The sequence below is a fragment of the Gobius niger genome, assembly GCF_951799975.1.
Source record: "Gobius niger genome assembly, chromosome: 7".
Taxonomy (NCBI): domain Eukaryota; kingdom Metazoa; phylum Chordata; class Actinopteri; order Gobiiformes; family Gobiidae; genus Gobius; species Gobius niger.
Window position 1 is genome coordinate 654,181 of NC_136858.1, and position 14,780 is coordinate 668,960.

Sequence of the window (14,780 nt, forward strand, 5' to 3'; positions counted from 1 at the left end):
CATAAAACCACCAATATCTCCGTTTCTTGAAAGAAATCTGTGATTTTGATCCAAACTAGCCTCAGTTTAGCTTAGATTTCTCTGGAACCGAGACACGTAGAATTAAACTGTTTTCACCTACGCAGAGCTGAGAGTCTCAGCTTTCAAATGAGCCACAGCCTGTGTCCATAGCTCTAACATAGAATACACTGTGATGCTACAAATATCATGAAAAGTGGTCTGGATTGTTTGCACTCAGTGTGTTAATGTAACTGATAAAGTAACTTGTAATCTAATTCAGTTACTCGTAAAATCAAGAATAAAGGTGGAATTGGGAATCAGTAATCAGATTATTTTTTCAAATAATCTGCTTTCCGAAAAATAATATATGCACTTATATATATTATTACTTACATTGCAACAAAACGCAAGACCGGGTGGTTGATTTTGCACTTTTTATAGAATTTGTAAAACATTTAGACTTCCAGACTATCACAAATCTCCAGCTGTTGTTTGTGGCTTTGATTATCCACCTATAAAAGCTGTTGTGATGTTTATAATGAGGCGACTGGAATGTTCCGCAGCGTGGCTTTAAAATCATGCTCAGAATGTTGAAAGCTCAGGAAACGCGTGACTCGGGACTTTTAAAACAAAGCCAGTTTGGCCAAAGCGACGCTGTAAGACAAAGTGTGGGGGGGGGGGGGGGGGTCTCTGAGTTCACGGTGGAACAGCCGACCTCTTCACACTGGCTCGTGTTCGTCCGTGTTTCGAAGCTGCTGGTCCCGAAGCTGCTGGTCCCGAAGCTGCTGGTCCCGAAGCTGCTGGTCCAGAAGCTGCTGGTCCCGAAGCTGCTGGTCCAGGAGCAGCTGGTCCAGAAGCTGCTGGTCCAGAAGCTGCTGATCCAGAAGCTTCTGGTCCCGAAGCTGCTGGTCCAGGAGCAGCTGGTCCAGAAGCTGCTGGTCCAGAAGCTGCTGATCCAGAAGCTGCTGGTCCTGAAACTGCTGGTCCAGAAGCTGCTGGTCCTGAAGCTGCTGGTCCCGAAGCTGCTGGTCCAGAAGCTGCTGGTCCTGAAGCTGCTGGTCCAGGAGCAGCTGGTCCAGAAGCTGCTGGTCCAGAAGCTGCTGATCCAGAAGCTGCTGGTCCCGAAACTGCTGGTCCCGAAGCTGCTGGTCCAGAAGCTGCTGGTCCAGAAGCTGCCGGTCCCGAAGAGTGTGAGGAAAAAACTGCGGCGTTAAAAAAAAAAGAATCCGTGACACTTTGGTTTGGGGACGGCGGCGGTGCAGGCCTGAGGGCAGCGTCTCTTCAGTGTCGGACAGAAGCGGAGCGGAGACGGGGAGGGCATCCGGGTCTGAAGAGGGGGGGGAAGCCGGGTCAGAAGACAGGGGGAGAAACCGCCCCGTAGGTTGGGTCGAGGGGGTGGGGCGAGAACAGTCCAGGGAAGGGCGGGATTTGGGCCAAACGAGGCCGAGAGAGGAGCGGTTTTCAGGGGAGGGCATCCTGTTTAAACTCAGGGGGGGGCAAACGAAATACAAAACTAAAGACAAGTCAAAACATCTGGAGGGAAAGTGTGGATTTGTAAAGTCTTGGGTTGGACTGATGGCTTTGACTCGGGACCAATCACGGCTTTTCACAATAAAGCGAAACCGTGGCGACGACAAGATCCAGGGCCGTCGACCAATAAGAACTTTCTGTTAGAATAAAACAAAATGGAGGGAGGGGGGGCCCGTGGAACAGACTTGCCCTGAGCCCAAGGGGAAATGTGTCGACGGCCCTGGGAGATTTTTAGATTTAAAGCTCGATAAATCAGGTCTGTAAAAATCCTTTGTAAAATTGTTTGGAGTCTGTAGGAGCAGGGCTGGAAACCGTTAGATCGATACCGATACCTGGTCGATACTTTTTCCGATACCTAGACTAAACGATTTGTCTAGAACCAGAAAACAGATGAATAATGTTGATTTATTCCATTTCATTTATTTGAAGCGAAACAACCAAGAAACTTCCATTAACTACAAATAGGCCATTTTATTTATTTTTCCCAATTTTTCCCCAATTTTTTCTTTTTCTTTTTCATTTTTCAAATTTCTTTTTCAACTTATTTCCTAATTTTTCCCCAAAATTTCCTTCAATTTTTCCACCTTTTTTTCTGTCAATCTTGTCCCACTTTTCCTAATTTTTTGATGACTTATAATGTTTTTTCCGGTACCTGCTTTCGTGCTACACGTGGATACCAAACAGGTCAGTATTTGTGAATGAATGAGCGTGGGAAAAATACACAGCCATGTTGGAGTCAATTTCAGTTCCAAAGTTTTCCAAAAGTTTCCCAAATTTTCTCATTTTTGTCACATTTTTGTCACATTTAGTCAAATTTTTGTCGATTTTTTGCCATTTTTTGTCAGATTTTTATCAGATTTTTGTACATTTTTAGTCAATTTTTTGTAATATTTTCATCCATTTTTTTTTTTATCAAATCCTTGTCATTTTTTGTCACATTTTTTCCTTTTTTCTTCAAATTTTTGTCATTTTTTCGTCAATTTTTTATCCAATTTTTGTCGTTTTTTCGTCAATTTTTTCTCACATTTTTGTCATTTTTTTCGTCACATTTTTGTCATTTTTCGTCCATTTTTGGTCAATTTCTTGTGACATTTTTGTGAAATGTTTGCCACTTTTTCATCTATTTTTCGTCCCTTGTCAATGTTTTCTCACTTTTTTGTCACATTTTCCATCATTCTTTGCAGTATTTGTGAATGAATGAGCGTGGGAAAAACACACAGCCACAGCCATGTTGGAGTCAATTTCCGTTCCAAAGTTTTCCAAAAGTTTCCCAAATTTTCACATTTTTGTCACATTTTTGTCACATTTAGTCAATTTTTGTCAATTTTTTGCCATTTTTTGTCAGATATTTATCACATTTTTTGTCAGATTTTTATCACATTTTTGTCACATTTTTGTAATTTTTTCATCCATTTTTTTTTTATCAAATCCTTGTCATTTTTTGTCACATTTTTTTCCTTTTTTCTTCAAATTTTTGTCATTTTTTCGTCAATTTTTTATCCAATTTTTGTCGTTTTTTCGTCAATTTTTGGTCAATTTCTTGTGACATTTTTGTGACAAGTTTTCCAAAAGTTTCCCAAATTTTCCAAACTATTTTTCCTAAATTTTCAACTATTTAAAAAACAAAAAAGTTCAAAAATTTTCTTTCCGAATAATAATAGAAAAAAAAACAGTTCCAACCCGACTCCCACAAAGGAAATGACCATATTTGGACTACAGCGTCATCTCTTACTTCCTTGACTCAAAACGTCACTGCCATCAATCGTCCCAAGACTTTTCTACCAAGACAAAATGGCCGACAGCATTTCCACGAGCGAGGCCTTTCCTTTGTCCTTCCTCTGTAATGTCCTCCATGTTCTCCTCACTGTTCCTCTCCGTTTGCCCCAGCACCTCCCTCCCCAAACCCTTCTCCTCCTCCTCCTTCTTCTTCTCCTCCTGGTTAGATCTCCTTGCTGGTGCGGATGCGGACGTTGCTGAAGCACTTGCCCATGGCCTCGAACAGCGGGTCGCAGAAGGTGTGCACGCAGATGGAGTACACGCGGCTCACGCAGTGGATCTCGATCAGGTAGGACTTGACGCACGGCACCACGGCCCAGATGTGGATGAAGGACAGGATGGCGAAGAAGATGCCCCAGACCAGGGCCAGCGGGATGCCCACCAGCGCCGTGAGCAGCCGGTAGCACCAGTACTTGGTGACGGTGAAGGTGGTGAAGCTCGCCTTCCACACGCCGTCGAAGCTGTAGGTGCCGGCGGGCTCGGCGATCACGTCCTCGAAGTCCACCTGGAACAGAGAGGAGGGATTTACGATTCGGGATGTTCAAAGGTGCTTTACAGGGGCAGAACATGACAAGATCCAGGTGTTGCTCTGGCCTATCGTCTGTGAGCTCCAGTCCAGAAGCTTTTAGATTTGGTTAAACCCGAACTGGAGAAAACGCACTTAGTTAAAGGAACAGGCCACCGTTTTTCCATACTGAGATATGTTCTTACCTGAGCTTAGACGAGTTGATTCGTACCTGTCTGGTCGTTGTGCATGCCCTCAGTCATGCAAATCGACCAAATATGTTGCTAGCTTTTTCGTCCATTTTTTCTCAATTTTTCGTCCATTTTTTGTCAATTTTTCGTCCATTTTTTCTCAATTTTTCGTCCATTTTTTCTCCATTTTTCGTCCATTTTTTCTCAATTTTTCGTCCATTTTTCGTCCATTTTTTCTCATTTTTTCGTCAATTTTTTCTAATTTTTTTGTCAATTTTTCGTCATTTTGTCTCAATTTTTCATCAATTTTTTCATCCATTTTTTGTCAATTTTTTGTCAATTTTTTGTCATTTTTTTGTCATTTTTTTCTCATTTTTTCATCAAATTTTTCTCAATTTTTTGTCCATTTTTCGTCAATTTTTTCCTTAATTTTTCTCCTTAATTTTTCTCCTTAATTTTTTGTCATTTTTTTGTCATTTTTTTCTCATTTTTTTGTCAATTTTTTGTCAATTTTTTGTCAAATTTTTCTCAATTTTTTGTCAATTTTTTGTCCATTTTTTGTCAATTTTTCGTCCATTTTTTCCTTAATTTTTCTCCTTAATTTTTCGTCATTTTTTTCTCAATTTTTCGTCAAATTTTTGTCCATTTTTTGTCATTTTTTGTCAATTTTTAGATTTGGTTAAACCCAAACTGGAGAAAACGCACTTAGTTAAAGGAACAGGCCACCGTTTTTCCACACTGAGATATGTTCTTACCTGAGCTTAGATGAGTTGATTCGTACATGTAATATGTTGCTAGCATTTGGCCTCTCCCAATGTATTCCTATGGCTCCAAACAGGGGTGAAGTTGGAAGCGACCAAGCTCTTCCACGGGCACAAAGACCAGACAGGTACGCATCAACTCGTCTAAGCTCAGGGAAGAACATATCTCAGTATGTAAAAACGTTGGCCTGTTTCTTTAAAGAGGTTCAATTCTATTCTCTGAGTGACAGAGACCGGAGCACTGGACTAATATGGTCGTGTTTCCTGGTTCTTGACCAGTGGGCGAGGATCGTGCTGCTCTATGGTCCTCATGGAGCTGACACGGCTGTAACACCGCCCCCTGGTGGCCAGAGGCGACTCCAAGAGACACTTGAGAGCATTGATTCTAATGGAACTTCAAACGTCCCAAGAACGGCTTAAAGTCCTGCCTCCAAACAGTTGTGTGACCCATGTGACCCATGTGACACATGTGACCCATGTGACCCATGTGACCCATGTGACCCGTGTGACCCATGTGACCCATGTGACCCATGTGACCACGCTGGGGGAGGGGAAATATGTTTTAACCACGCTGGTTTTTGTTTATCAGCCTGAAATTTGGAAGCATTTCCAGTGCATTGACTGGCTCTGGAGCCTGTCAATCAAGCTCTGGAGCTCTGTGGAGGCTCCGCCCCCCCTTCCCGCCTTTTTGCCTTTTTAAGGAACAGGCTGGAGGAGACAGAGCGGCCATTAAGGTTCACACAGGACTCGGGACCTTTTTCAGTGAATGAGACCTGCTCATCTTCATTATATTAGTCATCTATATAACGAGTTAGTTCATTTAATTCATCTGTCACTAACTAAAATGATGAACAGTGACCGATGCTTTACAAGGAGTGGGCGGGGCCTGTGTTAAAGGGGGTATTATGCAAAATTGACTTTTTCAAGCTTCACATCATGTTATTCTGTCATTCCCTCATTAAAAACATGCCTGAAGTGTTGTCTTGGCACATTCACGTATTTGTGAGTAATCTGTAAAAACTCTGATGGCGGCCATTTTAGGGATAGGTTTGCCTGAGTCCTCCTAGGAACGCCCCCACCTCCTGGAGACGCCTCAGAGCTTTCGTCACCAGCCGAGTAACCAACCACTGCTCCTCAGCAGAACCCCCTCCCCACTGATGCCACAGACAGCGTGTGGAGGGGGCGTGTCTAAAGGCTCAGAGGTTCTTAAAGAGACAGAGGCCTATTTCAAGACATTCACTACAGCCATTTTGAGAGAGACATTTTATACAAGGCAGTTATTCTAATTTACTGCATTTACAGACCAACAGAAGGTTTGTCATCATTGTAGTGTGATATAGACTGGTGCTATGTGATTGAAAAAAGCAGAAAACCCCCTCTTTAACAACAGAAGGAGACTGAAGTGTCTGTGAACTGCAGGCTCAGCAGCTTTTAGACAAACCCGTCCCACAGAGTCCGAGACCCTCCTGATGAAACCAGCCTGTGAGAGCTGCTGAGCATGTGCGACTGCAGCTCCAACGCTGATATCCAACCATTCCAAACGCGGAGCAGATGAGGACCGGCTTTAGCCCCGCCCCCTCGGCGCTGACAGACGGATTTATCGCGTCGCGCTCGCTCCTCATTATCCCACAGTAAATCACTTTAATGTGTCAGGAGCTGGAGGAGCCGCGCCCCGAGCACGCTAACGCCGTGAGACAGAACACCCCCCTGCACCTGATGATGTCACGAGGGGGAGCTCCTCTGTCAGCATTTCTGAGGTTTGAACAGCGATGTCAAAACCAGACCTGGAGGAGCTTTTTCACTTCATTCTAGAGCAGACCTGGGCAAAGTACGGCCCGCGGGCCACATCCGGCCCGCGAGATGATTCAGTCCGGCCCATAACTTGTAGGGCATAAATTCATAAGCATGTCAAAAAAAAAAGTAAGTCTCTAGCTCATTCCTGTGCGGAGTTATGATTTTTTTTTTTTTTTATTACCAGAATGCTCACTCCAGCCACTAGGGGGCAGATTAAATAAGAATAAAAGTAAAGAATTCCACAGGTGTCCAGCAAAGGGCACTGGCATAATAAGATATAAGGATATAAACAACACATTGTGTGACTTGCAAGTGGGAAATGGACAGTCTGCCCCTGGGCAGCTGTGGCTACAATAGTAGCTTACTACCACGGAGTGCGGAGTGAATGAATATTGACTACAAAGTAGCAGAGACTTGTGACACAGGCTTGTAAAGTGTAAGCCGTTGTTATGAGGCTACAGTCCTGCCAGACTCATCATTATAGATTTATTGAAAAAAAGTCCTCAATGTATTTTCCCAATCAAAACATTTTTTTTATTTTGGAGCTTTTGTTCATGGACCCCGGCGATACACTCCCGATATATTATACTTATATCCCGATATAAGTTTGAGTTATTGTTGGTGCGGCCCTCCGACTCAATTCAGGCTCCTCATGTGGCCCCTTTTGAAAATGAATTGCCCACCCCTGTTCTAGAGTCATCTTTTTGGTATTTTAGTTAGGGGGCGCTGAGGGACAAAATTTACCCCCAAAATACTTTTTCTGTGCATAAATCCTATTTATTAACCTCTTAACTCCCGCCTGAACCGAGAGCATTTTCTCCAGTTCAGCTTTACCCAAATCCTGTAGGCCAGTGTAACGCCTCATTTGAAAGACCTACAAAACTAAATTGATCTTTTTCCTCAAGTCAGATTTTTTTTCATCACTTTTTTTGTTGGGCAGTCGTCTCATTTTTGTCAAATTTTCGTCGCTTTTTCGTCAAATTATTTGCATTTTTTTGTCAAATTCGTATCACTTTTTTGTCTATTTTTTGTCACTTTTTCGTAAAAAAATTCTCACTTTTTCGTCAATTTTTTCTAAATTTTTTGTCAATTTTTTGTCACTTTTTCGTCAATTTTTTGTAAATTTTTGGTAAATTTTTTGTACATTTTTTGTAAATTTTTTGTCACTTTTTCGTCCATTTTTTCTCCATTTTTCGTAAAATTTTTCTCAATTTTTTGTCAATTTTTGTCAATTTTTTGTAACTTTTTCGTCAAATTTTTCTCAATTTTTCGTCAATTTTTTGTCACTTTTTTGTCAATTTTTTGTCACTTTTTCGTCAATTTTTTTCTCAATTTTTCGTCAAATTTTTCTCACTTTTTTGTCAAATTTTTGTTAATTTTTTTGTCATTTTTTTGTTAATTTTGTTTTAATTTTTTGTCAAATTTTTGTCAAATTTTTGTCAAATTTTTGTCAATTTTTTGTCAAATTTTTGTCAAATTTTTGTCAAATTTTTCTCCATTTTTCGTCACTTTTTTGTCACATTTCCATCCTCGTTTTCGTCTCAGTTTTGTTGCTTTTTCACACCTTTTTTCCAGAAGCTTTTTTGTCTTTTTTGTTTGTTGTGCTCGGTTCAGGTGGGAGTTAAGGGGTTGCCCGCAGTTTACAAACTATCCACTAGGGGGTGCTGCAGCGCCCTCAGCACCCTGGGTTCCCACGGCCTTGGAGCTGCACATTTTTCAAGCCTATTTTCTAGCTAATTCTGGTCTCTTTGTTGCTGATGATGTCGTTGTAAAGGTCACATTTTTCCGCAACAGTGAACGAGAACATTCAGCCATAACTAAAAGCATTAAGCTGTAACTATAGAAACGAACTGTTACTTTGGAGTAGTAAGTGTTATATATCTGTGTACTGGAGTGAGTGTTGTATTCGTCCTTGTAGTTACGGCTGAAGTCCTGGTGAGTGTTTGTGCAGTCGATGATGTCAGACTCTGCAGTTTCCAGTCTCTCATTAAACTCTTTCCACTCATTTCTTTTTCTTTTTTTTCCGTTTCTGATCAGATCCAACAAATGAGAGGCTTCTGTAAAACCAAACTGTTTACGGCTGCTGCTCCTCGTCCTCCTCCTCCTCCTCCTCCTCCTCCTCCTCCTCCTCCTCCTCACAGAGTGAGTAATATTCACGTTTTTAGTTTGTTTCCGCCCTGAACATCTTTAAAATATGACACAATGAATAAGATTTATTTCAGTTTTCTATGTTTTTTTGTTTATAGTTTCACTTCCTTCTTGGACACTGACAGGAAGTGACACAGATGAAGGCAAACAATTGATACAGACGGCATCTCTGGAATCGCCCATATATGGTCATGTTTGAAAACAGTTAAGGGGGAAAACAATTTGGAGAAAAATCAAAACTTTCTCTAATTATTCAAAAACTACTTTAACAAACGCTGAAATATGAACATAGTTTCTACTAAATAATGATACAAACACATGGGGAGGAGCAAAGTGGTTCAACAGCCCATAAATACATGAATAACGGAGAATGCTAACTTGATGCTACATGTTAGCATCAGGCTAATGCTAACGGTCAGCTAGCGCTTGCTACAACTGCCGTTTTTTCACTTCTACTGAACAATCTGCTGTGAGAAAATATCCATATGGGCCCGATTTAGACTTGACTTTATTTATGTGATAAATAAGTTGATATTCCACCAGAAAATGGCAAAAAAGAGTGGACAATTGTGTTTCTCTAAAGATTCTATTTTCCCCCTCGGCGAAGCCACGCCCCCTTCTATGACGAGATGCCGTCTGTATCTATGAAGTGACTTCCTGTTTCGCTCCAGCTCGCCAAAATAAAAGCACAGCTCAGACCTGTTCACCACAACTTCCTCTGAAATCCTGCCCTGTCACGAGCTTAATATAGAAGCTGCAGTTACACATGTGGCCTGAGGTGGCAGTAGTGAGTATAAAATGGCCAACTTGCATCTAGCCCCTTTAAGCCGTGAAATGTCTGCAGTCCTGTTAGAATCCTGTTTCCAAAGTGTCTCTTGGAGTCGCTCCTGGCCACCAGGGGGTGGTGTTACAGTAATGTCAGCTCCATGAGGACCAAAGGGAAGCACGTTCCTCCCACTGGGCTCCATGGACGACCACAAGAGTCGACAAAAAAGGTTGAGAATCACTGGTGCAGAGTCTTTCAGGAAATGAATGACAGAGTTTGAGAAGTTTGTCAAAAATAGTGCTTAAACGATGTATCCACAAAACAACAGCATGAATATCGTTACAGTTATAATAGTATAAAGTTATAGTAGTATACAGTATAGTATTGGGCACAATAATAACCCATGACAGTAGCCCCGCCTCTCCTCGGGGCGAACCTCGGCCGCCGTGGGTTTGGGGGAACCTCCGGTGCAGAGTCGACACTGAGCTCTTTGTGATATATTTAACTCTTAATGACAGTCTTTCACTGAAGGGATTCCCTCAAACTCCCTCCACTCAGAGCTGCTCCGACTACACCCGCATGTCCTGGTTCAGCCCTGGTCTAGTCCTGGTTTAGCCCTGGTTTACTCCTGGTTCAGCCCTGGTTTAGCCCTGGGTTAGCCCTGGTTTATCATGAGTTATTGGTCACATCCTGGTCATGACACTGTGGGGATGATGTTTACACCCGTCGTGCTCGTGATGTTCATATCAGTGATGATTTGATTTTGCTCTAAGTGGGAGCAGCCGTGCCCCCCCCCTCGCCCCCCCCCCCCCCCCTCGCCCCGCCCTCTGCCAAAGCCTCTCCAAACCTCTGCGTCCGAACAAAGAGCTGTGGTTTGGTCCTGTTAAACTTTACTGCAGCGTTTGGTTCAAATTTAGGAAAAAAACAAACTTTCCTTTCGCTCGCATTCTTTCTCCGTGAGCTGTCGGAGGTTTCCTGAGGTAACGGGGGCGGCGGTGCCAGGGCGGGGGCGCCGGGGCGGGGGGGGCCGGGGCGGGGGCGCCGGGGCGGGGGCTGGTACAGGAGCACACACTTTATCACAGCTTTACTCGCGATACCAGAGCCTGAGCCGCACCTGGAACACTTCAGTATCCAGAAGTGACTTTCTCTGGCGCTGCTACAGGACCGACTGCAGTGAAAAGGCTCTGATTTAAATGGTTCATGAAGAGGGATGCTTGCTGCTGATTGGCTCAAACGCACCTCATTTGAGCCAATCACAGCCAAGTCTGTAAACGTAGCCCGGGAAACTGAATGCTCTGCTCATGGAGAACACGGATCATGCTAAGTCTGCATCGGAGTTCTCACGATCCCTGCTTTTCTGAACCGGCTCCGGCTCAGCTCAGGCTCAGGCTCAGGCTCAGGCTCAGGCTCTGGCTCTGGCTCTGGCTCTGGCTCTGGCTCTGGCTCTGGCTCTGGCTCTGGCTCTGGCTCTGGCTCTGGCTCTGGCTCTGGCTCAGGCTCTGGCTCTGGCTCTGGCTCTGGCTCTGGCTCTGGCTCTGGCTCAGGCTCAGGCTCAGGCTCTGGCTCTGGCTCTGGCTCTGGCTCTGGCTCTGGCTCTGGCTCTGGCTCTGGCTCTGGCTCAGGCTCAGCTCCGGCTCAGGCTCCGGCTCAGGCTCAGGCTCAGGCTCAGCTCAGGCTCAGGCTCAGGCTCAGGCTCAGGCTCAGGCTCCGGCTCCGGCTCCGGCTCAGGCTCAGGCTCAGGCTCAGCTCTGCTCAGGCTCAGGCTCAGGCTCAGCTCTGGCTCTGGCTCTGGCTCTGGCTCTGGCTCTGGCTCTGGCTCTGGCTCTGGCTCTGGCTCTGGCTCAGGCTCTGGCTCTGGCTCTGGCTCTGGCTCAGGCTCAGCTCCGGCTCAGGCTCAGGCTCAGGCTCAGCTCAGGCTCAGGCTCAGGCTCAGGCTCAGCTCAGGCTCAGGCTCAGGCTCCGGGTTTGTCGCTGAAGCTGAAGACTCTTTCTTGTTGTCACTGCCGGGTTGTGCTCTTTTCTTTGCCAAACACTCTAGTCCCGGTTTAGTCCTGGGTTTATAACCGGTGTAGTCTAAGTCCTGGCTCAGACCTGGCTCAGACCAGCTCTGCCATCTCTGATCATCACAAAAGTTTAGTCAGTTTTAGTCTTGCTTTAAGGAAACAGCTGCACTTGTGCTGAAGCGGCTCATTATCATTATGACATCTGGAGAGTTTTTCGAAATCGCCCCCTACAGGAGCTTTTCAGTTAGCACCAAGTAGACACCGTTTAATGGTACCTGCTGGGTTTAATGGTACCCAGCCCTAGTTGTAACTATTACATCAGAGTATCTACACCTAAACCCACAAAGGAGGAGGAGATCTTCAGGTCAGACTAACCGTTATCAAAGTCAGCCAAGAATGACAACACTCTGTCAGTTTAGGCGGGAACAATCCTTGAGAACAGTCCTTGAGAACAGTCCTTAAGAACAGTCCTTGAGAACAGTCCTTAAGAACAGTCCTTGAGAACAGTCCTTAAGAACAGTCCTTGAGAACAGTCCTTGAGAGACACTGGCAGCCACGAGAACACAAGCATGAGTGAAACATACAGATATAACATACAAATATGTGACAGGGGTTGAACAGTAGCTCACAGAGTAACTCACAGACTGATATTACAGAGCTGTTCACTAAAAGCCTAACTTGCCCTGTAGTTTCCTGTAGTTTCCTGTAGTTTCCTGTAGTTTCCTGTAGTTTCCTGTAGTTTCCTGTAGTCTGGTGTAGTTTCCTGTAGTTCCCTGTAGTTTCCTGTAGTTTCCTGTAGTCTGGTGTAGTTTCCTGTAGTTTCCTGTAGTCTGGTGTAGTTCCCTGTAGTTTCCTGTAGTTTCCTGTAGTCTGGTGTAGTTTCCTGTAGTTTCCTGTAGTCTGGTGTAGTTTCCTGTAGTTCCCTGTAGTTTCCTGTAGTTTCCTGTAGTCTGGTGTAGTTTCCTGTAGTTCCCTGTAGTTCCCTGTAGTTTCCTGTAGTTTCCTGTAGTCTGGTGTAGTTTCCTGTAGTTTCCTGTAGTCTGGTGTAGTTTCCTGTAGTGTCCTGTAGTTTGGTGTAGTTTCCTGTAGTTTCCTGTAGTCTGGTGTAGTTTTCCTGTAGTTCCCTGTAGTGTCCTGTAGTGTCCTGTAGTCTGGTGTAGTTTCCTGTAGTTTCCTGTAGTCTGGTGTAGTTTCCTGTAGTGTCCTGTAGTTTGGTGTAGTTTCCTGTAGTTTCCTGTAGTCTGGTGTAGTTTTCCTGTAGTTTCCTGTAGTGTCCTGTAGTTTCTTGTAGTGTCCTGTAGTTTCCTGTAGTGTCCTGTAGTTTCCTGTAGTTCCCTGTAGTTTCCTGTGGTCTGGTGTAGTGTCCTGTAGTTTCCTGTAGTTCCCTGTAGTTTCCTGTAGTTTCCTGTAGTGTCCTGTAGTCTGGTGTAGTTTCCTGTAGTTTCCTGTAGTTTCCTGTAGTCTGGTGCCCCGTTGTGCCCGCTGGCCGGACGTTTCCCAGTCTCTGCTTGAGCTCTGGCAGACTTTATGTCTTTATGACTTTATGGATGTGATTACAGTGGAAGCTTGTGGCTCTGACTCACTCTCACACAGACCAGACTTCAGGCCATCGCAGTCACATGAAGCACCACCCGGCGTTTATCAACCAGCAGTTTATTCGTTTATTATGAGGAGAGACACAAAAGCTCATTTTTCCTACACTTTTTATTTGTTAATGCTCTCAAACAGTGGCGTAGCAAGGGCCCCATCAAAGTTCACAGGGGACTTATGTTATATTTCATTTAACCCCTTAACCCCCAACGGAACCGAGCACATTTTCTCCAGTGTTGCTTTAACCCAGTCCAAAAGCTTCTGGAAAAAAGCTGTGAAAATAGCAACAAAACTGAGACGAAAACAATGATGGAAATGTGACAAAAAAGCGAGAAAACATTGACAAAAAATTGACGAAAAAATGACCAAAAAATTACAAAAATGTGACAAAAAAATGACCAAAATGAAAGGATCTCCATCGGAGGAGAGTTGCAGAGACTGGCACTTAACTCCCGCCTGAACCGAGAGGATCTTTTTCCTCACGTCATCAGATTTCTTTTCCATCATTTTTTTTGTTGGGTATTCAACTCACTTTTTTTTTTTTTTTTTTTTAATTTTTTTTGTAATGTTTTTGTCCATTTTTTGTAATTTTTTGTAATTTTTTTTGTCAAATTTTTATCACATTTTTGTCATTTTCCCCCCCCTTTTGGTCACATTTGAAAAAAAAAAAAGAATTCGTCAATTTTTTATCAAATTTTTGTTGTTTTTTTCTTACATTTTGGTCATTTTTTGTCATATTTTTGTACATTTTTTTGTATTTTTTTTTGTCAATTTTTTATCATATTTTTGTCTTTTTTTTTCATGACCATTTTTTTAAAAAATCATCGACATTTTATCAAATTTTTATTTATTTTTTGTCACATTTTTGTCATTTTTTTGTCACATTTTTGTCTTTTTTGTCTTTTTCTTTTGGTCACATTTAAAAAAAAAAGAATTTGTCAATTTTTTATTTTTTTAGCAAAAAAAGACAAACATTTGATTAAAAAATGATGAAAAAAAGAAAAAAAATGTGACAAAAAAATGACAAAATGTGATAAATATTTGACAAAAAAATGAAAACAAATTGACAAAAAAATGACAAAAAATATGATGAAAATGTGATAAAAAATTGACGAAAAAATGACAAAAATATGACAAAAAGTGACATAAAAATGACAAAAAAGTTACAAAAATGAGTTGAATATCCAACAAAAAAAAAGATGGAAATCTGATGACGTGAGGAAACAGATCCTCTCGGTTCAGGCGGGAGTTAAGAGGTTAAGGCTGCTAGAAACATAATAGAAACCATCACCACTAGTGAGAAATCCTTTCAATTGAAACCAGAAGCCTGATGACTTCCATAAACGGACCAGGAGCTGGTCACCATGACAGTTCTCTGCACAGGTTTCTCTCAGGACCGATGACACGAGGTTCTTCAGAGTCAGGCCATGTCGGCTGTTACATAAATAAACTGGTTTCACTTTTAAATGCAAATATAAAGTGGTGGAGCCACTTCTCTGAGCTGATGTGAAGCCAGGACTCCCTACAGCGTGTCTCCTGGTACAAACAGGCCAGCTCTAGTGGTGAGACGGTGTAACTGCAGCACAACGGTCATCAGGAAAACACAGGTGAATATTAAGTCTGTGGAGACGGTGGAGTTTCTGTGAGGAGTTTGCATGTTCTCCCCGTGTCTGCGTAGGTTTCCCCTACCACTAAAAACATGTACAATAGGCCAGG

The 14,780-nt window shown here is 43.1% G+C and overlaps 1 protein-coding gene across 1 annotated transcript in view; it reads right to left on the reverse strand.

Annotated features, from left to right (window-relative positions):
- Positions 1–1,043: 1,043 nt before the first annotated feature.
- Positions 1,044–14,780, reverse strand: part of cav1 (caveolin 1) — a 32,472-nt gene continuing 18,735 nt past the window's right edge. The window contains exon 3 of the mRNA XM_079560431.1: positions 1,044–3,811. Coding sequence (XP_079416557.1) covers positions 3,470–3,811 — 342 coding nt within the window. The 3' untranslated portion in view covers positions 1,044–3,469. The remainder of the gene's footprint in view (positions 3,812–14,780) is intronic.